The sequence below is a fragment of the Myotis yumanensis genome, unplaced genomic scaffold (assembly GCF_028538775.1).
Source record: "Myotis yumanensis isolate MYYU_CA2020_CCGP unplaced genomic scaffold, mMyoYum1.0.hap1 SCAF_3, whole genome shotgun sequence".
Lineage (NCBI taxonomy): Eukaryota > Metazoa > Chordata > Mammalia > Chiroptera > Vespertilionidae > Myotis > Myotis yumanensis.
In genome coordinates, this window is record NW_027223754.1 from 169,028,278 (window position 1) to 169,052,758 (window position 24,481).

General features: G+C 44.3%; 1 protein-coding gene across 2 annotated transcripts in view; it reads left to right on the top strand.

Annotated features, from left to right (window-relative positions):
* NELL2 (neural EGFL like 2) overlaps nt 1-24,481 on the top strand; it is a 338,372-nt gene that overhangs the window by 40,969 nt on the left and 272,922 nt on the right. For both annotated transcript variants that reach the window (XM_070410390.1, XM_070410389.1), the window contains exon 4: nt 13,513-13,663. In XM_070410390.1, coding sequence (XP_070266491.1) covers nt 13,513-13,663 — 151 coding nt within the window. The remainder of the gene's footprint in view (nt 1-13,512; nt 13,664-24,481) is intronic.

A 24,481-nucleotide genomic window follows, 5' to 3' on the forward strand; every position in this document is an offset into this window, starting at 1 on the left:
CCTATTCCGCTCTGAGGGAAAGGAGAGTGGAGAGTAATCCATTTCTTTTTTAGTAATGAAGTCTGGATTGTAGCAGATGTCACTTCTATTCACATCTTGCTGGCCAGAATTTAAGTCACTTGGCCACTTTAGCTGGAAAGGACTAGGGAATGTAGTTTCTAACTGGACAGCCATGTGGTCATGTGGAAGTAGGAAGTTTTGTTACTGAACAGAAAAAGAGAATTGTTGCTATAGGAGGACAACTAGTAGTCTGCTAGGGTGAGGTAGACAGTTAGTAGTATTGCATTATTCCTGATATTTATTGTTGAATGCTCAGCAAGTAGCAAGTTCTCAGTATATCTTTGTTGAATTGATTTAAGTCAGCAGGGAACTGGAGACAGTCCTTAGTCCAGGAATGGGCATTGAGGGAAGAGGCAAGCTTGGTGGGATTAGTGTAAGGCTCCTGGGAACAGATAAATCAGTAGTGGAGATTATAGAGTTTCTAGTCAGGTGAAGACCAGAGATAAGCTTAGATAGGAAGTGAATCTTATGTGCATTATCCAGGGGTGTATCAGAACCTCAACAAAGCAGATGCAAATGCAGAGCAGAGGTTAGAGTTCTAGGCTGGGTAACTGAAGCAATAGCTCAACTTTGTAGATTGGGCCAACATAGCGGGGCTGGGAAATGATTTATTTTAGAGTCTGCACAAATTACCAGAGCTCTTTTTTTATTGAATTTCTGAGCAACAAGACTTAATTCTGAGCTCCACTTTCGATTTTCTGTCATCATTATTATACCTGGCTCAGAAACCAAGGGGAGGCAGATACGGAGCCCAGAGAAACAAGGGCAGGGGTTGATATGGGGCTTTTATCTGAAACTCTGGATTGAGAACTGATTATATGTGCCTTGTGTCCTTTGATAGTTTATAACCGTAATCTGTTTTCTTTCTTTCTTTTTTTTTCTTTTTTAAAAAAATATATTTTATTGATTTTTTACAAAGAGGAAGGGAGAGGGATAGAGAGTTAGAAACATCAGTGAGAGAGAAACATTGATCAGCTGCCTCCTGCACACCTCCTACTGGGGATGTGCCCGCAACCAAGGTACATGCCCTTGACCGGAATCGAACCTGGGACCCTCCAGTCCGCAGGCCGACACTCTATCCACTGAGCCAAACCGGTTAGGTCTGTTTTCTTTCTTGCAGTGAAAATAATAATAGTTAAAAAATAGCACAATTTTGATAGGGTGATTAATCATGATAATTGATATTTGGTGTGTTATTATTCTAAAATAATTTGATTTTATTATCATTAAAGAAGGATTAAAAAGCAGAACAAACTCCCAAAATTGATGTCTCAGGTCAAATTGGCCTATTAGGTAGAAGATGAAATTGTGAATTTCAGCACTTCAGCTCTGCATAATTGATGGGCACTACATTCTGTCTCTTTGGCTATTCAGCAAAGATTCTGCTAGAATCTCTTTGTGTATGAGGTTGCAGAATTTATAACCATAACATTTTATAGATGTAAAACATATTATAGATCTTTATTGCTTTTTCTTATCAATTAATAAGTATAATCAAACAATACATATATATAATAGAAATCTCACCTTGATACTATTATGTTTTCTCCTTTTTAAACAAATAATTCTTCTGTAGCTGAGCCCCAAACACTAGCACATATGTGGATAAAAGGATAGTCAGCTTTTTGAATGAAAATTGTTTTTCTTCTTCTACTTCTTAGGGACAGTATGAATATTTGATTAGACCTCAAGGAAAATATAGGAATGACTTGTGATTCAGTTTTCACTTAAAAAATCAGTATGTATATATCTCTCTTGCATTTATAGTTACTCTCTCAATAGCTTTATAAAGAGTAATTATATATGGTTTTAAGATTTAGCTAGGTTCTAGATGTGGGATAATGTACAAGAAGGAAAAACACCTAGTTCATGCATTTATACACTTAATATGAAGGTGAGTAATTGGATAGTTTAAGCAATAGCTCATATCCGAATAACTGGTATTAGTATAAAAAAGTACAGCTGAACTTTTCGATCTACTGTTAAGGCTAAGCCAGTGAAAATTTATTATTATTTTTTTACTTTTATAATAAATGTAAACATTTTATTTACTCGAGGTTTTAATAGCTTTAGTTAAAAGGCAGAAGCATGTTTCATAAAGTATGATAGTTCATGAATTTAATTTTTCTTATGTATTTACAACATTTGCACATGATAGCTGACAAAATGTATGCTCTCATTTAGGTTCAATTTGATATAATATTTTGTTTGGATTGGTTTAAATAAAGGTCCAGCAAATTCTGATTCTTTTAAAATAATTTATTTAAAATTTTATTTATTTATTTAAGTTAAAATTATTGGGGTGATATTGGTTAATAAGATTATATAAGTTTAAATTGAAAAAATTTTCAATTACAGTTGGTACACAATACTATATTAGTTTCAGGTGAATAACAATATTACTGATTCTTAAGACTGTTACTTATGTTCAAATGCTATTGACACTGCCATACATAGATAATGAGCCATTATCAACAGAGGAATACATCCAGTCTATTAAAGTTGCGGTAGACATCAACATTGTCATCATGGTCATTATCATCAATTCGTCATCATTCCTGTTATTTGCTTAACATTTCTGCTGATTTGATCTTAGTCTTGAGCAGAATTGCAGTTGGAAGAAGAGATGATAAAGAGGATACTGTTTTGGCTCATTTATCCTCTTGATTTTACTGGTAACAAAACAGCTGGTACTTTCACTAGTGGGATTCTGAGGGACTGCTTCACAGGAGCCCAAAGCATTAATCTGATTATAAACTCAAGTGCCAAGTTTAATTTTAATCTACAGTGAGGGTTATAACAGTGAGCTAAACCAGAATACTCATATTGGTTGATCTCTACTGCTCTCTCTGAAGGAAAATGGACCCTAGAAGCAAATTGTTATCAGAAAGTTATTTGTTAGCATGGAATCAAAACAAAGAAAATGGATGATCTTAATAAGTTTTATTATAACTGTTATATATAAAATTTTAATACTTTAATTTTAAGCTCCAAATTATAGCGACATTTTGTTTGTAGTCCTAGGTCCTGACTACATTTTGTTCTACATTATTAATGGAAATTCCAACAAATGAGTCATAAATGGTTTGCTTAAAGTCAACCATGTAGTTGCTAAATCCAGGAGTAGAACTTACTTTTGTTTTTGTTTTATTGAATAGATGGTTGATGCTTATGTTTCTGATTATATTACTGTATGTAAGTTTTTATGTGGTTTCATATTCACAATATTAAGACAAAAATATTTTTGTAAATAGTACATGAAGATATCTACACTAATAAAAGAGAAACATGGTAATTAGCGTATGACCGCTACCCTTTTCATTGGCTAATCAGTGAGTATATGCAAATTAACTGTCAGCCAAGATGGCCGGCAGCCAGGCACTGAAGCGAGCAAGGAGGTTTGCTTGCTTCAGTGACTGTGGACTCCAACGTTCCCCGACTGCCACTGCCAGCCTCTCAGTTGCAACTCTAAGCAACTATGTACTATGTTGCAAATAAGAAGCTAAACAAAACTCCAGAAACCTGCTTTCATTCAGCTGGGCTTTAGCAACATTGTATCGATGTTTTCAGAGGCAAGGCGTCAGAGCTAAAGCTGGCCCAGAATAAAAAAAAAAAAAAAAGAAAACAAGGAGCGGTTGGAAGCTTCAGTCACTCGCTTCTGGAAAACAGCCCTCAGCCCCTCACCCAGACTGGCCAGGCACCCCAGTGGGGACCCCCACCCTGATCCAGGACACCCTTCAGGGCAAAGCAGCCAGCCCCTACCCGTGCACCAGGCCTCTATTCTATATAGTAAAAGGGTAATATGCCTCCCAGCACTAGGATCAGTGGAGCAGCGAGGCTCCCGGCACCAGGATCAGCGTGACAGGGGGCAGCGCCCAAACCCCCTGATTGCCCTGCGGCTCTGTGTGTGACAGGGGGGAGCTCCCCAATCCCCTGATCGCCTTGCGGCTCTGTGTATGACAGGGGGCGGGGCCACAACCTCCCTATCTGCCCTGCTCTGTGCCTGATAGGGGGGAGCTCCCCAATCCCCTGATTGCCCTGCGGCTCTGTGTTTGACAGGGTGCAGCACACCAACCCCCTGATCGGCCCTGCTCTGTGTGTGACAGGGTGCGGTGCCCCAACCCCCGCCCCTCCCCCCCATGGGCCCTGCTCTGTGTGTGACAGGGTAGAGCCATAACCTCTCCATCAGCCCTGCCCCGGGTGTGACAGTGGCGGCTCCCCAACCCCCTGATTGGCCCTGCTCTGGGTGATAGAAGGTGGCGCCCCAACCCCCCTCCATGGGCCTTGCTCTGTGTGTGACAGGGTAGAGCCATAACCTCCCCATTGGCCCTGCCCTGAGTGTGACAGGGTGCAGCACCCCAACTGCCTGATCTGCCCTGCTCTGTGTGTGACAGGGGGCGGTGCCCCAACTCCCCTATCGGCTCTACTCTGTGAGTGACAGCGGGGAGCTCCTCAACCCCCTGATCGGCCCTGCTTTGTGCATGACAGGGGGTGGCGCCGCAAGCTCCCCATCGACCCTGCCTTGAGTGTGACAGGGGGCGGTGCCCCAACCCCCCAATCGGCCCTGTTCTGAGCCTGACCAGGGGCTGCACCTAGGGATTGGGCCTGCCCTCTGCCACTCAGAAGCAGGCCTAAGCCAGCAGGTCGTTATCTCCCAAGGGTTCCCAGACTGCGAGAGGGCACAGGCTGGGCTGGGGGACCACCCGCCCCCCCCCCCCCCCCCCCCGAGTGCACAAATTTTTGTGCATCGGTCCTCTAGTATATATGTGCACTGGTCCTCTAATATATATATTGCACTGAATTATAATTAACTGTAGAATTGAGAGACATTTTTGAGATTGTTTTGGGGTTTGATAAGGATAGTAAAATGTAGTAGGGAAATTTCCAGGTTGACTTTCCAATAGTATATCCTTGCAGTCCTTAACCTAGTATTGAAAGGGCATACAGAGGTCTAAAGGGTATGTGGAATCATTAAATGCAGGTTTGCGCCATTAAAAAGTTGTGGATTGCTGATACATTTTGCACAATAACTTTTAATGAAGAATAATTTGAAAATATTTTTTTTAAAAAAACTTTTGGTTTTGAAATGTAGTGCAATAGTATAGAGTATGTAGTGGAGAGATTACATGATATAAGTAGTTCTGTATATTTGAAAAGCCTAAATTGTTCTGAAGATCAAGATAAATGTATTTATCTTCAGAATATGTTTTTATAGAAGTTAACTTAAAATGAGTTAACTTAAAAGTTAACTTTATCTACTCTTCAGAATGTGCATCACCATTATGTTGGTAGGGCATTATCTCTCTATATCATCTATATACTAGAGGCCTGGAACACAAAATTCATGCATGGGTGGGGTCCCTAGGCCTGGCCAGTGATCAGGGCCTATTGGGGCTATTTTGCCCAGTCCTGATTGGGGCCGGGCTGGGCTGGTCGAGGCCTGCCGGCTGCCTGCTGGCTGCCCGCAGGCTGCCTACCAGGTCCTATGGGTCTGCTGGCTGCTGGCTGGGGAGGATGGACCAGGGGAGGTTGGCTGGCTGTAGGAGGTTGGCTGTGGGAGCACACTGAACCCCAGGGGGAAGCTCCTGTGTTGAGTGTCTTCCCCCTGGTGGTCAGTGCACGTCATAGCGACTGGTCAACCAGTCATTCCAGTTGTTTGGTCATAACGGTCACTTAGGCATATATCTACACTAATAAAAGAGAAAAATGGTAATTGGCGTACGACCGCTACCCTTCCCATTGGCTAATTAGCGAGATATGCAAATTAATCACCAGCCAAGATGGCGGTTAACTGTCAACAAAGATGGCGGTTAATTTGCATATGTAGGCACAATGCAGGAAGGCAAAAGGGAAAGCACAGAAGAAGCCCCCTGGCACTGACAGTGATCGGAAACCCAGGGGGGAGCTAAGAGCCGGGGGACAGGGCAAAGGCGGCCCCCAGGGCCGCCTTTGCCCTGCCCCCCAGCCATGATCGGAGAATCCTGGCCTTTGCCGCACTGGCCAGTGATAGTGGGAAGTAGGGGTGGAGCCAGCGATGGGAGCTGGGCAGGGGCGGAGCCCGCGATCCTGGGGTGGCTGCAGCTGTCGGTCTCCGCTGCCCGGAGCCCACTATCAGGGAGCGGTTGAGCTGGGTGGGGGGGGGCGGCTGCAGCTGGGGTTCCCCGCTGCCCGGGCCTAACGCCTCGGCCAGAGGCGAAAGGCCCGGGCAGGGGCGGAGCGCACGAAGGGGTCAGCTGCAGCCTGGCAAGGGTGGAGCCCATGATTGGGGCAGCTGCAGCTGGGGGTCCCCGCTTCCTGGGCCTAACGCCTGGCCAAAGGCATTAGGCCCAGGAAGGGGCGGAGTTCACGATGGGGGGGGGGGGGTGGCTGCAGCTGGGGGGGTCCCCTGCCTGGGCCTAACGCCTATGCCAGAGGCGTTAGGCCGGGGCAGGGGCGGAGTCCACGATCGGGGGGTGGCTGCAGCTTGGGGGGTCCCCAGCCTGGGCCCAACGCCTTGGACAGAGGCGTTAGGCCGGGGCAGGGGCGGGGTCCACGATCGGGGGGGGCGGCTGCAGCTTGGGGGGTCCCCTGCCCGGGCCTAACGCCTCGGCCAGAGGCCTTAGGCCCGGGCAGGGGAGGCTGCAGCTGGGGGTCCCCGCTGCCCGGGCCCAACGCCTTGGCCAGAGGCGTAAAGCCCCGGCAGGGGCGGAGTCCACGATCGGGGGAGGCTGCAGCTTGGGGGGTCCCCTGCCCGGGCCTAACGCCTCGGCCAGAGGCCTTAGGCCCGGGCAGGGGAGGCTGCAGCTGGGGGTCCCTGCTGCCCGGGCCCAATGCCTCGGCCAGAGGCGTAAGGCCCGGGCAGGGGCGGAGTCCACGATCGGGGGCCGGCTGCAGCTTGGGGGGTCCCCAGCCCGGGCCTAACCCCTCGGCCAGAGGCCTTAGGCCTGGGCAGGGGCAGCTGCAGCTTGGGGGGTCCCCAGCCCGGGCCTAACCCCTCGGCCAGAGGCCTTAGGCCCGGGCAGGGGCGGAGCCCACGATTGGGGGAGGCTGCAGCTGCGGGCTGAGGCTGCATGGGCAGCGTGGGCGATCGTAGGGAGCTGGGGGTCCCCTGCCCACCCTGATCTGGGACACCCTTCAGGGCAAGCCAGCTGGCTCCCACCAGTGCACCAGGCTTCTATCCTATATAATAAAAGGGTAATATGCACATGCAATTTTTTTTCCCAAACATATTTTATTGACTTTTTACAGAGAGAAAGGGAGAGAGATAGAGAGTTAGAAACATCGATGAGAGCGAAACTTTGATCAGCTGCCTCCTGCACACCCCCTACTGGGGATGTGTACGCAACCAGAGTACATGCCCTTGACGAGAATCGAACCTGGGACCCTTCAGTCCGCAGGCCGATGCTCTATCCACTGAGCCAAACCCGTTAGGGTGGTAATGTGCAAATTGACCCTAACAGCAGAACGACTGGGAATGACTGGTCACTATGATACACACTGACCGCCAGGGGGCAGATGCTCAACGCAGGAGCTGCCCCCTGGTATTCAGTGCACTCCCACAGGGGGAGCTCTGCTCAGCCACAAGCCAGGCTGAAGGCATCACATTGGCGATGGTGGGAGCCTCTCCTGCCTCCTCAGCAGCTCTGTGGATGTTCAACTGCTGCTTCGGCCCGCTAGCAAGTGGACATCCCCCAAGGGATGTATCACTGCCAGCTTAGGCACAATCCCCCGGGGAGCAGGCCTAAGCCAGCAGGTGGACATCCCCGGAGGGGTCCCAGACTGCGAGAGGGCACAGGCTGGGCTGAGGGACCCCCAAGTGCACAAATTTTTGTGCACCGGGCCTCTAGTATATATATATATATATGTATATATATATATATATATATATATATATATATATGCTCCGCGACCAGAACAGTGGAATGACCAGAACGACTGGAATGACCAGTGGCTATGATGCACACTGCTGCAGCCAACTAGCCTGATCTGGGCCCTGATCAGCCCCCATCACCTCAATCGGGGGGCAAGACTGGCCAGCCAACTGCCCATAACCCCTATTCCCCATCGGCCAGCAGGCCAGCCGGACCCCACCCATGCATGAATCCATGCACTGGGTCTCTAGTTGTGTAATAATAGAAAACACGTTGGCCTCAGTTGGGATCATGGATCTACCATTTGAATTTGGTGGGTTCATTCCTATCTCCTATCATAATTGCTTTGATAGTTCTGTTGGAGGAAGTCATTGAGAGGACATGACTGCTAGTTGACTCTTGAGCTGGATCCAGGCAACTGGAGGCTTCTCACCTCCTTCACTGTCCTAGGAGGGCATGTTCTCTCCACCATTCCCACAGTAGGAGCTGGTTTCAAAGACACAACTTTGAGGAACAATGTGTTGTTGAGACCATCTTGACTGAATATGTGACTGAAACCAGTTAATGGCTGTATATAAACTTTTAAGATTCTTGTAGGCACAGACAGAGTTCTACTTGTCTTTCAGCCTCCAAAACAAGTCTCATATGTAAATTCCCTTGCATATTAAATCCGCCGCCTACCAATCTGGAGTGGCCTGCCTATTTATTCAGTTTCTCCTTGCCCTCATGTCCTAGGGCCAGTTTCACTTGGGAGTCTCCGAGGTTTCCAACCAAGTTCCCAATATAGTAAGTTCATAAAAATGACCTCTGATTTTGAGTCACTAACAGTGATAATCTCAAGTGTCTTGGCTTCCCTGTGCCTTTATCCACTCAATGGTAATTTCTATTTAGATGGACCAAATAATCCCATTTATTCCATGTGCTGTGAAGCTTAAAGGAGATTGTTTATGTTTAAGGACTTTGCAAACCGCATATGCAGCCTTAATAAAATTTTAATGGTTTTTAAGATGGTTACTATTATTTTGCCTTGAAAGTTTGCACTCTAAAGACATGGATATATTAAAGGGAGAGTGAGAGCAATGGACAATAACTATAACAATAGTTCTAATTTGGCATATTTATAATCTGAATTTAGAAGACAACAACCTTTCGTAGTCAGAGACTGAAACAAATTTGGTGAGTGAAAACATTCTCAATCAAATGCACCATGCCTGGGATTAGACTGCTTTTATAATTGAATTTGAACATGGTACTTTTATTAGTCTGGTTATGTGGGAGGAAACCAATTGAGGCTTCTACACCCTGCAGATGGGATAGAGACCTGTCAGTGGGCAGAGGCTTGTTTAATTCATGATGGCAATTGTAGTGATGCAGTTTAAGTGCAAAAGAAAATTCTTACCGATTTCTTTGGTACTGAAAGATGAACAAATCCCTTCTCTTTACTTTTACTACTAATGCACTTCAACTGCTTTTAAAAGCCCCACTCTGACTCCCTTTTTCAGTAAACACCCATATTTGCTATCACATACATAATTGCATTGAGCTACAGTCTATCAGCCTATTTCATTTTTATTATTTTTGTCAAACCAGAGGATATTTTTTCCAGTGATTTTTTTGGAGATAGTGGAAAGGAGGGGGAGAGACAGAGAAAGAGAGAGAGAGAGAGAGAGAGAGAGAGAGAGAAATCCATGTGAGAGAGACATATGATTGGTTGCCTCTCATACGCTCTTGACCCAAATGGAACCATCGACCCCTCTGTCTGTGTGCTGATGCTCTAATCACTGAGCAACACTGGTCAGGGCTATTAGCCTATTTTAGAATTACCAGTATTCTCTCCCTCCCCCCCCCCCTTTCTCCTCTTATATGGGTCATTCATAACATGTTGTTTAAATCTCTAGAAATTCTTACATGAACTCATCACTCCATCCTGGTAGTCCCATGACTAAAAAGGAATATTTTGATCTAATTGCTTCTGAGCATCATTATTTATTAACAAGTGCTTTAAAATGCCACTAGTTGTTTTCTCAGTGGGATTTTTAGTCTCTTCATACAACAACAATGGAAAATCTTGAGACAAACTTTTAACGTCAAGCAGTTCTCCAATTAGAAGTATCCAATGCAGCATGGGCATGTTGCTAAGTTTTCCTGTAGGTCTTCGTAGTAGCATTTACAGGCTCTTTTTCTCAGCCTGCTTTTCTCTGAAGTGGCAATTTTGTCAGCCTTTGTCAGTTCTTCTTTAAAAAGAAATCCAGTTTACATTGATTTTTGCCCATAAAAGAATGATCATTTGTAGTTATCTAGAAAAAGAGAATAGTAGGCAGGATTTTATCTTAAGAATAATTTGATTGCCAAAACATTTTATGTCCATTTTCAAATGTGTAAACTGATATTTTGTGACTGAGTCTGGAATAGTGAGACTGAAAGTGAGCTCAGAATATTGCCACAGTGGTAATATGGCTTTTGGTAGTCTTAGTGGGTTCCATAGTCTCACTGCATGTAAGAGTAACACTAATCAGTATCGTAGTCCTAATTGCCAACACATGGTGTTTACATGCTGCCCGAGCTAGCGTAATCTCTGTAGCTGGCATTGGGACCTCAGAGTGTGTTCTGATAACCTCTATGCTTTATTTTCTATGCTTTTTCCTAACAGGAGGCCTTGTTGAGAAATTGCATAATACATACCCGAATTAAATGATTACTTCTGAAAACTGAAATGAAGTAAAGTCCATTCTCACATGGTCATTTCCTTGACTTGATTTTCTGGTGAGGAACAGAATCAGGTCGTATAGTAATAACCACGGGAACCCAGAACGTTATATAATCCTCGAGATGAAAATAGAAGGCAGGAGTGCTAATTTTACAAATTGGAAGCAGAAACGCAAATGGGGAAAGTGACCTTTCTTAAAATCACTTCTAAGCTAGTGACTTACTGAACTAAAAATGTTATCTTATATAATTACTTTTTCCTGGATCGTTTTCTGTGGTCTTGCTCTCGTCTTTGCCTTTCTCTCTGTGAGTGGCAGTAGAGCACTGATAAAGAATGCCATGGTCGGAGGTGGTGCAGTTTAGAGGAAATAATGCTGGGCCAGAAATTGTCACCCCCCGTTATACCTGTAGCATGCCGCATGCCTTTGGGTGAATCCCAGGAGTGTTCCTTGGCTCATGGAAAAAGGAAACAGGAAGTGTGGCCTCATCAAGTTTCCAGGGCTTTGCGAGAACAACATGGAATGTGGGTTTAAAACCACTACATTGATTATGGCAGATATTGCAGGTCATTGTTAAATATTGGAATTGTGGATATCGGAACGGAGGAAGTTTCTTTTTGGAAACAACAAAAGTTTCTTTTTCCTAAGACTTTGAGCAAATACCCTGGGCCTGACTTCATTGCCCTGGACAGGTGCCCATTCCTGCTTGGAATACTGTGGACATGAGGAAGTGATGCGCTGATTGCTGATCGGTCCGGGTACTTTCAGGTCTGAGGAAGTTGTAGGTTAAGAGTGGGGAGGGTGAATAGGTGTTTTATATATTTTTTCTTTTTTCTTTAACCAAGAGGCTAAATTGATGATGGTGACAGAAGCAACGACAGGTGTCCATTCCATAGGCACAGGAGGTCGCGCCAGTCCAGCCCAGCTTTCCTCTCCCGCCCGTCCGTCCCCGATGGCTGCTAGTCACTGTTTTAGACATGGCATGCTCTTTCACAAGCTCTGCTTTTTCACAAGCCAGTCCTATGACCAGAATGCTTTTCCCTCTCCTTGATAGCTGGTGAATCCATGATCAAATGCCATCCTATTTTATGGGATCCTTCCCTTTCAGCGGTTCTCAACCTGTGGGTCGCGACCCCTTTGGCGGTCGAAGGACCCTTTCATAGGGGTCGCCTAAGACCATCCTGCATATCAGATATTTACGATTCATAACAGTAGCAACATTACAGTTATGAAGTAGCAACGAAAGTAATTTTATGGTTGGGTCACAACATGAGGAACTGTATTTAAAGGGCCAGAAGGTTGAGAACCACTGCTAGATGATGTTGGCTGCTTTTCCCTCCATGATCCCACAACACTTTGTGCCCCGTGTGTGACAGCATTTCCTTCATTGTATTGGGATTATCTGTTCCTTCCTCTAGTCTATGGGTATCATTTATTTTTTATTCTTTTAAATTAAATCTTTATTGTTGAAAATATTACATATGTCCCCCCCCCCCCCATTTACCCCTTATAGCCCACCCCCACCCTACACCCCGGGCCTTCACCACCCTATTGCCTGTGTCCCTGGGTTATGCATATATGCATACAAGTTCTTGGTTGATCTCTTCCCACCCCCCCTCCTCCTCTGCCTTCCCTCTGAGATTCTATGGGTATCTTGAGGGCTTCTCCACATCTGTATATTCCCAGTGATGGGTACAGACCAGGCGATTACATCTTTACTCCTGAAATGTATAGGGCTAGAATGTTGGGGAGTTTTGGATTAATCCTATGATCTGTTTCATGAAGGTTGTGGTTCTCTGAGATTCCTGCTGCACTGCTCCCAAAGAATGCTCGGAAAGGCGCGAGAGAACTTTGAGTTGTCCTGTGACTGGGGGTTGGGTGCCACTGCGTTCCTGGGCTGGCACCCAGGCATGCTAAATGTTCTGCAGTTCATGGGACAGTTTAGCATGAGGAGGGATTGTTCTCTCCAAATGCCAGTGGTTCCTCCACTGAGAACTACTTAACTAGTCTACCTAGTCTAAAGCATAGAAAATAGGAGAATGATTTGATCACAAGAAAAACCAAAACAAAACAATTTCTGGCTCCCATAAGTCCTTTGCACACACTATGAATAGGAGAGCCTTATGCTCAGTTAGCAGATGGCTTAGATGTTTTTTTCCTGTCCACTGAGTCCAGTTCTCTCCCTATGTGTTTCCCTATATCCTTTGGGTGGTAAGGCTGGAGTGCAAGGCTATGCCAGGTGGAAGCACTGGGCACAGGTCTCTGCACTCCCTTGGCTAGGCTTTCTCTAAGCCAGAAGAGAGGCACATGGGAATTAAGTTCTATGACAGTCTTTCCACAAATATGGTAAGATAATTTGATCTTAATGTTTCATCCACTTCACAGAAGGCTGAGAGTGACTAATTACAATGATCTTTTAAACAATCTATTTAGAGAAAACCTTCTGGCTAAAGACATCACTGTGGAACATGGCACATAGATTTAAATCCAATTTTCTGTCATGAGGTGTCGGAAAAACTAAATGTCTTTATCGTGGTCTTTTAGGTCCCTGTCTAGAAAGTACATCTTCTTTGTTCACTGCTGACACTGATGTGGTGGTAGTGTCCAGGATATAGGAAGTGTACAAGGAGAAAACTTGACAATGTACTTTCTTTTTCAAACTGGGTTCTTTGATTCTTTACCTCAACAGTGACATTTTGGAAAAGAGATTCCTGAAACACAAGATGAGTAATTTGGTGGTTTACTGTCTGGTTATAAGTAGCCTAAAGTCTTGTTGAAAGAGTTTATCAGGGAAGTCAGAAACTTGGTATTTATCATTGTTTCTTGAAAGATGTTGCATATAAAGGGCACTTTGTAAAACCAAATTCTAGTCGATTTAGTGTATGTTTCTCTTTCAGACACTCCCAGAAGTATAAAAGCATCCACTGCTACAGCGGACCAGTTCTTTCAGAAGCTGAGAAATAAACATGAGTTTACTATTTTGGTGACTCTAAAACAGGCCCACCTAAATTCCGGAGTTATTCTCTCCATTCACCACTTGGATCACAGGTAAGTGTGGCTGCTGGAGTTTCCTGTGTTTTTATTACATCTGGTTAAATGAGCACATGAAAGAGAAGTAAACAAAAGCAAGACATGCTATATCCAAGATTGGCATAAACAGCTAGAATAATTGTGCTATATTATGCAAAATCACAAACAGAAGTCATGGAGATCTGCCCCAAAGCAGAAGGAGCTGCTTTTGGTGTTGCTAAGAGCACACAGAAGTCACCATTCCTAAAACAAATTTACCAATCACTGAATTCCTCATGAGACACCTTCCTCAATGTCAAACGTACTTGTTATTTGTGACTACTTATATTCAAAAACACTATTTTCTGTTTCTTTAGGAAGTTGCCTGGGTTTTGAGTTTAATAGTTTTAGAATTTTAGCCCTGACAGGAAACTTTTTGTTCAATACAGTTGTGGATTGCAGCGGTTGAAGTTGTGTCCTTGAATGCGAGTTAAACCAGAATGCTGTCTAGTATTTCCCAGCCTCTCCCACGTGCAGAAGCATGAGTAGGAGAGCAGGTGGGATTAATGGGTAGGAGGCAAAAGAAATTCATTCCTGTCACCTGGCATACACATAAATTGCTATTAAGTAATACCAAGCAACTTAAAACGATTCATTCCTTCCTGAAAGAATAACTCCACTTCTGCCAATGAAACTTTCTTCACGTTCATCATTTTGAGTACCTGCACGACCCCTTACTATCTGTGGACCTTGGGCAAATCACATCACCTCTCTGCACCTCACTTTTCTCATCTGTAAAATGAGGATAATAGTAGCTACTTTATAGGTTGCTGTGAAGATGAAAGAGTTTAAGTATGTAATGTGCTTTATGTGTACGAAGGTGATAACGATCCTTTTCAGGGGCAATCAGAAGTTTCTTGGTTTCTCTCATCAGAGACAAGGCCACCTTGGACTTTGCAAATCTTTACTAAACACTAAAGGGCAAACAGAAGCAAATGTATACAGAGAACATAATATAGCAAGAGGACAGGGAGAGGGGGTTCCTAGTCACCCTCTCTCTGCTTACACTCAGGCTTTATGGAATCATGCAGTTGATAGTGACAGAGTCAGGACCCAAACCCACTTCTGATTCTTGAGTCCAGTGATTTTACACGTCCACTGTGACATCTCCTAACCTCCCGTCACCCCGATAGACCTTGTGTTATGGTCTTTTTTCATGTTGTTCTTTTTTCCCATTATTGTTGCTGAAGTTATCGTTCTTCCCTTGGTCTCAATCTCACCCATCTCTTTGTCTCGTCATTTCCTTTGTCACTGATTTATTTATTCTCTGCTTTCTTTCACACAAAAAAATTAAGGTGGCTTATAGAGATATCTTTGGGGCAACAAGATGCAAATAAAATGAATTATGTAAACCAGGGCAAAGAAAACATTGAAACCTAGCTGGGTGATTAAGACAACGCAGCCATTCTTGGTTCTGAGACCAGAGTCGTATTTCCCCAATGGCCTTCTATGGGCAAATGTAGTATCTTTAGAGGGACAAGTTCAGAGGGTTCCCTGTTGCTGGTGACATCACGCCACATGCACTTTGGAAAAAGCACATCTGCAGGGATGTTAGTGATGTGCGTCTCCGAGTGGAGGTCTTTAAAATGGGACTTGGTTGTGTGTCTGAAAATCCTGTACAACCAGGTTTTCCTGCTTAACACGCCAGCAGTGCCTGCTGTATGAAACCCTGATAAAAGGACCATGTCCTTCAAGAAATATGCCATGTAAATTGCTTTCCTCAATTTGGCTTTTGAGAATAATATCGAATTCAAGTTGGACTGCTGTGATAAGTATCCAAATGATAGGTGTGTTTTTTTGTGAGAGTTAATGTTGAAAAATGCCTGTCAAAATGAATATTGATCTGTTATCCTCTGACTGGCAGGGGTTAGGTGCAGGCCCAGCTCCCCATAGGTTCGTCCTAGCTCCTGGGAGAGCTCTTCTGCACGCCGCAGGAAGCTCATTTTGGGAGGTGGGTGAGTGAGGTCCTGGCGCTTCATCAGAGCACATGTTTTGCCTGCTTGGTAGGAAGCACAAGAACAAGAACTGGAGCTGTTCCTCTGTGAATTAGGCTCGGTGAGTTAGACCGCAGAGTGCCTGCTGGAGAACACTGAGAAACATTCATATTATTAGCAGAGTTGGTGTGCATCCGTTTCTCTGCTCTTCATGTCATTCTCTGGCTCCAATCTTATCTCCATTCGGGCTGCTCCACAGCCTGCCCTGGAGCCAGATTAAGTAGGAGGGAGGCAGTAAGAAATAGACCCTGGGCAGTGCCTGCTCCGGCACTGGCAGAGTTGGAGAAAGTGATATCATTCAGCAGGAGTATAAATGCCAGGCACAGTGGCCAGTCTGCTCACCATCTGCGTGTCACCCGCCTCCTTTCTCTCTGCTCCACTCAGATCTCCATGAAGCTTTCACTGACCTTTCAGCTGAATGAATTTCTCCCTCCATTAGCCTCCAGTGCAGTTTTAAAAACTGAGCCACTCCTTTTGGCATTCTAACACGTGACACCTTCTATTGCTCTTTAATGTTTCACACATATACATATGTATTAATTGTATATGAGACATTAGGAATATTCACTGTTTTTGATCCCAATGGTAACAAATATTTACCGAGGATTAAACATTTTAAATTATAATAAAACATTTGGTAATACATTTCAGGCTTCAAAATTTAAAAGGCACAACAAAGATAGAGCCTATCCCCATCCCTATACCTGACTACCCAGTTTTTATCCCAGGGGCTGGGTCGGGGGGCGGGGGGGATACCACTATTATCAGTCAAGATATTTTGAAAACAAGAAAAGCATAAAGTAGAAGTCAGCCAATTAGAGGTGTGCTGGAGAGGGCTCATACTGGCATATGAGTTGCAACTTTGTAAGCCACTTGATATTCCTGTGGTAGGTTGAAAGAAAACCATGTGTGATTATTACACTTTGGAAATCAACAAATGCTATAAAGCAGGGCTTTTTTTTTTTTTGAAAATGCATTTTTATTGAGAAATACTTTTTAAATAAGTGCTTTAAAAAGTTTTTTCTTTGATCTTTTCCACACAAATGGTTAAATGAACCAATACCTTAGACTTACTTCTCTAGAGCACAAGAGAGCCAGCTGTTGCACTGTTACCAGCACCATTGCCCAAAGTCCTGGAATCTGGAGGTAACCACCCTAGCAACACTGAGATGCAGCTTTCTAATCCTTTTCAAGGTGTACTTGGGTGTTTGTGTACAATTTTACAAAGTTGGCAACAACTTTTGATTAGATTTGAAAGTTTTTTTTTCAATGACTGCACGTTAAACTTATAAACTTCATTTTTATCACGCTGTCATACACAGTTAGATGCTAAATAAATATTTGGTGGATGAAGAAATGAGTGAAAGATCAAGAGAATGATCATCATGCCTGGCCACTGTGGCTCTATGGTTGAGCGTCAACCTATGAACCAGGAGGTCCCGGTCTGATACCTGGATAGGGCACATGCCAGGGTTGCAGGCTCAGTCCCCAGTGTGGGGCGTGCAGGAGGCAGCCAATCAATGATTCTCTCTCATCATTGATGTTTCTGTCTCTCTTTCTTCCTCTCACTTTCTCTCTGAAATAAATAAACATATATTTTAAAAAAGAGAGAGAAAGACCATCATGACTGCACCAGAAATCGTAAATGACCTCACAAAGTTTTCACCAGACTAGGGCAATGTTCCGAGAAATGTTCAGGTTGCTATATTGATGGAGGAAACCTAATTTATCCTGAAATGTCATTAGCTCTTGTGTGAGGATTTCACTAACTGGTAGCTACTACCTCAAAATGGCTACAAGTCAAGTTCTCAGACTAATGAGCTATATAGCAACATCTCAAGCACTGTGTTAAAGCTGGAAACCTAATCACACAACTTTGTTGGTTTGGACATGTGAGACTAATGGGCACACTCTGGATTCTAGGGTATGTGAAGTGAGCTCAGAGCAGGACAAAGAGTAGGAAAGGCAGACATCACAGCATCTCGGAATTGAAAGAGGGCGTAAGTCAAACCTAGGCACTGAAATACAGTTTCAAACAGTGACATTATGATGGAGCTACTGGAAACCTCATCAGCAGTGTCCTGGTGTTCTGTGAGCAAAGGCTCATTTGGCTTTCCAACCCGAGTTGCTGGTTTCAAATGGAGCTTTTCAAGTAGGGGATAATATTGAAAATTAGACCACAAACTTCATGTGAGCACAGCACAAAAGCTTGTAGGCTCCTCAGCCATTCTGTGTATATTTAGCCAACAGCAGTATTATCTAAAAACAATAGATAATAATACATTGCACTTTATGTCTGAAAGAATTAAGACATTCAGGCAGATCAAGAGAGCATCATTATAACTTTTCTGACTTTTGTATTTTGAAAGGGAAAAAATAAAAAGTAAAGAAAGAATTCTAAGATATTGGTTCGCTTACCCATTTATACAGGAAATACAGGAGAGATATATGAATGCAGTAATAGCTCATTGAAAAGCAAAATATATTTTAAGTAAAAATGAATGAGAATATTTCCCTAAATTTTAAAAGGACCCTATTCTCTTCCATGCTTTATAAAACGGTAGTTTCTTCAGGATAAATAAAATCATTTTGTCATCCTTTGGTGTAGATTGGTATAGTCACCTGCATTGTGTTCTGTAGTTTATAGTACTTATCTCTTATTTACAATAGTCTTGGGCTTTAGGTATATAAATTGGTTCTCATGGAGTTATTATTAGGAATTTTTCTGATAACCGAATATTATTTATACTTCTAACTTTGAATGCTTTGCAAATAGCATACATGGACATAATTTGTGGCAATGACTTTGCAAGTAAATGTAAAACTATCTTTAATTTGCAATCATCTATATTAATGAAGTTGAGGTGAAATAAATGATATTTTTCTACTTTCTTAGTATTAATTATTATACATTCAGGATGAGTAAGAATGTATTTATATATGAGGCCGATAAAATGTATCTTCGTATTTGTGAGTGCTTGTCATATATGAAGCCATTTTTCTTTCTTGACATTACGAAGTAAAAACTTGCTGGCAATATTTGCTTGGCTTAATGGTTCTGAACTAAAATGATCACTGTTTATTGTGAACAAAATTAACAGACTGACATAACAGCTACTATGCTCTTTACTTTTTGATTGTACTTAATAAATACCATTAAAGAGAATTGGGTTTATGAGTAAACATTTCAAACCTCAATTTCTATGTAATTAAAAAAATTTACTTATAATTGATTCACTTTAAGTATGTTTTTATATCATTATTTATCATTAAGGAATTATAGCTTTAATGTGTATTTTAATGCCTCCATTATTATTAGGGAAGTTGCAATATATATTCTAATGTGGTTAAGCATAATATATCATTACCCAGGAGACATGGTGAGTTCATCAAAGAAACTGAATTAAACTTAAGACTCAGAAAGCAGATGTGATTTCTCATATTTCTTATATATACCAAATTTGTGTATAGATGGGGTGATGAAAGGAAGTACTTTAATATTATAGAGGTATTTCATGGAACACACATCTTTTTTGTTGTTGTTAATTCTCAGCTGAAGATATTTTTTACTTTGATTTTTAGAGAAAGTGGAAGGGAGGGAAGGAGGGAGGAAAAGACAGAGGAGAAAAGGGAGGAGGAGGAGGAGGGGGGGGGGGAGAGAGAGAGAGAGAGAGAGAGAGAGAGAGAGAGAGAGAGAGAAAACATGGATGTGGGAGAGACAAATCAATTGATTGCCTCTCACACCCCAACCAGGGCCAAGGATTAAACCTGCAGCCCAGGTACATGCCCTTGACTGGGAATCAAACTCATGACCCCCCTTTTTTTTTAAAAAAAATATTTTTATTGATTTTTAGAGAAAGAGGAAGGGATAGGGGTAGAGAGATAGAAACATCAATGAAAGAGAAACATCATCAATTGGCTGCCTCCTGCACACACCCCCACTGGGGACTGAGCCTGCAACCCAGGCATGTGCTCTGACTGGGAATCGAACCCACCACCTCTTGGTTCCTGGTTCCAATGCTCAACCACTGAGCCACGCTGGCCAAGCCAAACTCATGACCTTTTGATGTGTGGGCCTATGCTCTAAAGCAACACTTGCCAGGGTGCACTTCTCCCTTGTATGCTGGAGAAGCAAGGTATTCGTTTCTTTCCTATCAGCATTCCACTCTTTCTGCAGGGCCAGGAAATGAATCAGTTGGCTGCTGCAGTAGCAACCATGGACTAACCAACTCATATCCACTCCCACTGTACATTGTGGGTATTTACCTGCATAGGCAATGATGCAGAGGACCAGGGGTATTTCTAGGCTTTCATGCCCAGTTATCAGGCCCCCAATATCATAGGCCATGACAAGACCCTCTGCCGCATCCATTCTGGAGCTCCTTTGCATCTACTTTCTTCACTCCAGACGACAGAATGCCAGTACCTCGGCTGTTGTATAGGCAATTGTTACTGAGGCTCAAGCTCCCATATTTTAAGAAATCAACCTGGTATGTTCCTGCTCTAATATTTTTATGCTTCCTACTTCTGTGTTGCTGTGTTATTACTTTTCATGTGATAGTAAAAAGTAATTACTCATTAGAAATAATTGGTTCACGCAGATACTAATGATCAGTTTGCAATTTTTAAAGGTTCTTTTCTTAGATTAAAAAAATATATATTTATTTATTGTCAGTATTACAGATATCCCCCATCCCTCCCCTAACCCCCTTCAACCAATCCCTACCCCAGGCCTTTATCACACTATTGTCTGTGTCCATGGGCTATACACATCCTATCTAATAAAGAGGGAATATGTTAATTGACCCCCACGCCATTGCAAAGATGGCGGTGCCCACAGCCAATAAGGAGGAAATATGTTAATTGACTGCCTGCCCTCAAAGATGGCAGTGCCCACAGCCAATAAGGAAGGAATATGCTAATTGACTGCCCCACCCTCAAAGATGGCAGCACCCACAGCCACAAGATGGCCGGCAGGGGAGGGCAGTTGGGGGCGACCGGGCTGGCAGGGGAGCAGTAAGGCATCGATCAGGCTGGCAGGGGAGTGGTTAGGGGGTGATCAGGCTGGCAGACAGAAGCGGTTTGGGGCTGATCAGGCAGGCAGGCAGGTGAGCCGTTAGGAGCCAGTGGTCCCAGATTTTGAGAGGGATGTCCGACTGCTGGTTTAATGGAATCGGGCCAAAACCAGCAGTTGGACATCCCCCGAGGGGTCCCAGATTGGAGAGGGTGCAGTCTGGGCTGAGGAACAACCCTCCCCCCCCCCCCACAGTGCATGAATTTTGTGCACCAGGCCTCTAGTATGTATACATGTTCTTTGGTTAATCTCTTCCTGTCCCCCCAACCCCCTCCCCTCTGAGATCTGTCAGTCTGTTCCAGGCATCCATTGTTCATCAGTTTATTTTGTTCATTAGATTCCACATATAAGTGAGATTATGTGATATTTGTCTTTCTCTGACTGTCTTATTTCACTTATCATAATACTCCCCAGGTCCATCCATGCTATATCAAAGGGTAAGAGTTCCTTCTTTTTTACAGCTGCATAGTATTCCATTGTGTAAATGTACCAATATTTTCCTAAGTACTATTTCTTCACTTTGTAATGGAAAGTTTAAGAAATTTTCTTTGGTAAGTTCTTATGACTTTATTATGTCTACTTTTACCAATTTTGAAGATGTTGGTATTTCTAAATTTTAGGGCATAGCGACTTTCTCTGATTACCTTTAAGTCATAAACTTACCATCACTAAATGATTTAATACCTAATCCCATATACAGAACCTATACATGAATGAAGATTATTTTTAGTTATTAGCCTAGAATTCTTTTTTTAAAGAAAGATCAAACCTATAAAATGAATTGTTACAATATAAGTACTTTTTGCAATATAAGTACTTTTGGCAGGGATATTTAGTTTTTGTTCTTTTCCCCCTCATAATGAAGCCTTGTAATTAAACATGACACTGTTAGAGGTTCTACTTTCCTAAGAACATTTTTCCTTAAGAGGATTTTTATATTCTGAATGTTAGGGAAGGGAAAAAAGGCTATTTTTAAAGCATAAATACAGGTTCTCTTTAGTTGCTAGTATGATGTGCTTGCTAAAAACAGAGCCTAAACTTCTCTGACTTTTGAAAAACTGACATTTCTGTCTTTATAGGAAACTTTAAGAGGAAGTAGTGTTTTGGCAAAGAAACAAATTAATTAATATTTTTTATTATTTGTCAATATGGTAACTGTAAAATTTATTTGAAAATCCTTTTTGAAAGAGAAGATATTTTTGTGCATTTGTTCATTTATTCAGAAAACATTCAAGTCCTTCAGAATTGAGACACACATGGAAGTTAGAAAACAATTGCATTATAGTCGTAGAGTATGGTCTGCTTAGCAGCAGTTCTCAACCTGTGGGTCACGACCCCTTTGGCGGTCGAACGACCCTTTCACAGAGGTCGCCTAAGACCATCCTGCATATCAGATATTTACATTACGATTCATAACAGTAGCAACATTACAGTTATGAAGTAGCAACAAAAATAATTTTATGGTTGGATCACAACATGAGGAACTGTATTTAAAGGGCCAGAAGGTTGAGAACCACTGGCTTATGGCCTTTCACCAACTGTCTTGTCATAGCATTGATAAATCAATCAATCTATAAGTGATGGTTGGGTACATACTATATGCCCTTTCTTGGAGGTAGGTAGCTGTGCCTGATACATTGGACACAGCAAGGGGTTGTAGCCAAAATTGGTTGAGTTGGGTTTAATTAAAACTTTACTAGTTCCTCAGATGATAACTCTGGGAAAGTCCTTTTTCCTTTTTGAACCCAAATTTCTCAAAGAAGATTATTAATACTCAATTTTGGGGGTTGTTTTGAGGTTGGTGTCATATTTTCTGTCTCTTCTCACTCCTTGCTGTGTTTTTTAAAGTAACATATCCAGTGCTTCTAATCATGTAGTTAATCCATATTCACGGTACAAAATTTGAAAACTATCTACACTAATAAAAGAGAAAAATGGTAATTAGCGTACGACCGCTACCCTTCCCATTGGCTAATCAGCATATCCTTATGCAAATTAACTGTCAGCCAAGATGGCGGCTGGCAGCCAGGCAGCTGGAAGTGAACATGAGGCTTGCTTGCTCCAGTGACTGCAGACTCCAACGTTCCCCGCCTGCCTTGCCGGCTTCTGAGCTGGCAGTTTGAAACTTTGTAACAAATATAGCCGGCTGGGATCTCAGAGCTGAAGTTATACATTGTTTCGATTATAGAAAGCAAACAAACCAGCAGCAGAAGCCTCAGAGCTAGAGCCAGAGCTAAAGCTGGCCCAGAATAAAAAAAGAAAAAAAGGAGCGTTTGGGAGCTTTAGTCAACAACCGCCAGCCTGAAAGCAGCCCTCAGCCCCTCACCCAGACTGGCCAGGCACCCCAGTGGGGACCCCCACCCTGAAGGGTGTGTGACCAGCTGCAAACAGCCATCATCCCCTCATCCAGGCTGGCCAGGCACCCCAGTGGGGACCCCTACCCTGATCCAGGACACCCTTCAGGGCAAACCAGCCGGCCCCCAGGCCTCTATCCTATATAGTAAAAGGGTAATATGCCTCCCAGCACTGGGATCAGCGGAGCCGCGAGGCCTCCTGGCACCAGATCAGCATGACAGGGTGCAGCGCCCAAACCCCCTGATCGCCCTGCGGCTCTGTGAGTGACAGGGTGTGGCATCCCAACCCCCTGATCGGCCCTGCTCTGTGTGTGACAGGGGGTGGCGCCCCAACCCCCCCCCCCCCCCCCACGGGCCTTGCTCTGTGTGTGACGGGGTAGAGCCATAACCTCCCCATCGGCCCTGCCCTGAGTGTGACAGTGGTGGCGCCCCAACTCCCTGATCGGCCCTGCTCTGTGGGTGATAGAGGGTGGCACCCCAACCCCCCTCCACGGGCCCTGCTCTGTGTGTGACGGGATAGAGCCATAACCTCCCCATCGGCCCTGCCCTGAGTGTGACAGTGGTGGCGCCCCAACCCCCTGATCGGCCCTGCTCTGTGTGTGACAGGGGGCGGTGCCCTAACTCCCCTATCGCCCTACTCTGTGCGTGACGGGGGGAGCTCCCCAACCCCCTGATGGGCCCTGCTCTGTGCATGAGAGGGGGGAGCTCCCCTACCCCCTCATGGGCCCTGCTCTGTGCGTGCCGGGAGAGGGGGGCAGTGCCCCAACCCCCTGATTGGCCCTGCTCTGTGAGTGACAGGGGGCAGCGCCCCAACCCCCTGATTGGCCCTGCTCTGTGCATCACAGGGGGTGGTGCCGCAACCTCCCCATTGACCCTGCCTTGAGTGTGATAGGGGGCGGTGCCCCAACCCCCCAATCAGCCCTACCCTGAGCGTGACTGAGGGTGGCATCACAACCTCCCAATCCGCCCTGCTCTGTGCATGACAGGGGGCGGCGCCCCAACTCCCCAATCAGCCCTGCTCTGAGCCCGACCAGGGGCTGCACCTAAGGATTGGGCCTGCCCTCTGCCACCGGGAGCATGCCTAAGCCAGCATGTCGTTATCTCCCAAGGGGTCCCAGACTGCGAGAGGGCACAGGCCGGGCTGAGGGACCCCCCCTTCCCCCCCGAGTGCACAAATTTTTGTGCACCGGGCCTCTAGTTCTATATAATAAAGAGGTGATATGCAAATTGACCCTCACACCCTCACAAGATGGCTGCCTATGACCAGGCCAGCAGGGGTGTTAGTGAGGGACGACCAAATGACTGAATAAGCAGGCTGTGTGGGGCAACCAGGCCGGCACGGGGGGCAGTTGGGGCAACCAGGCTGGCAGGGGGG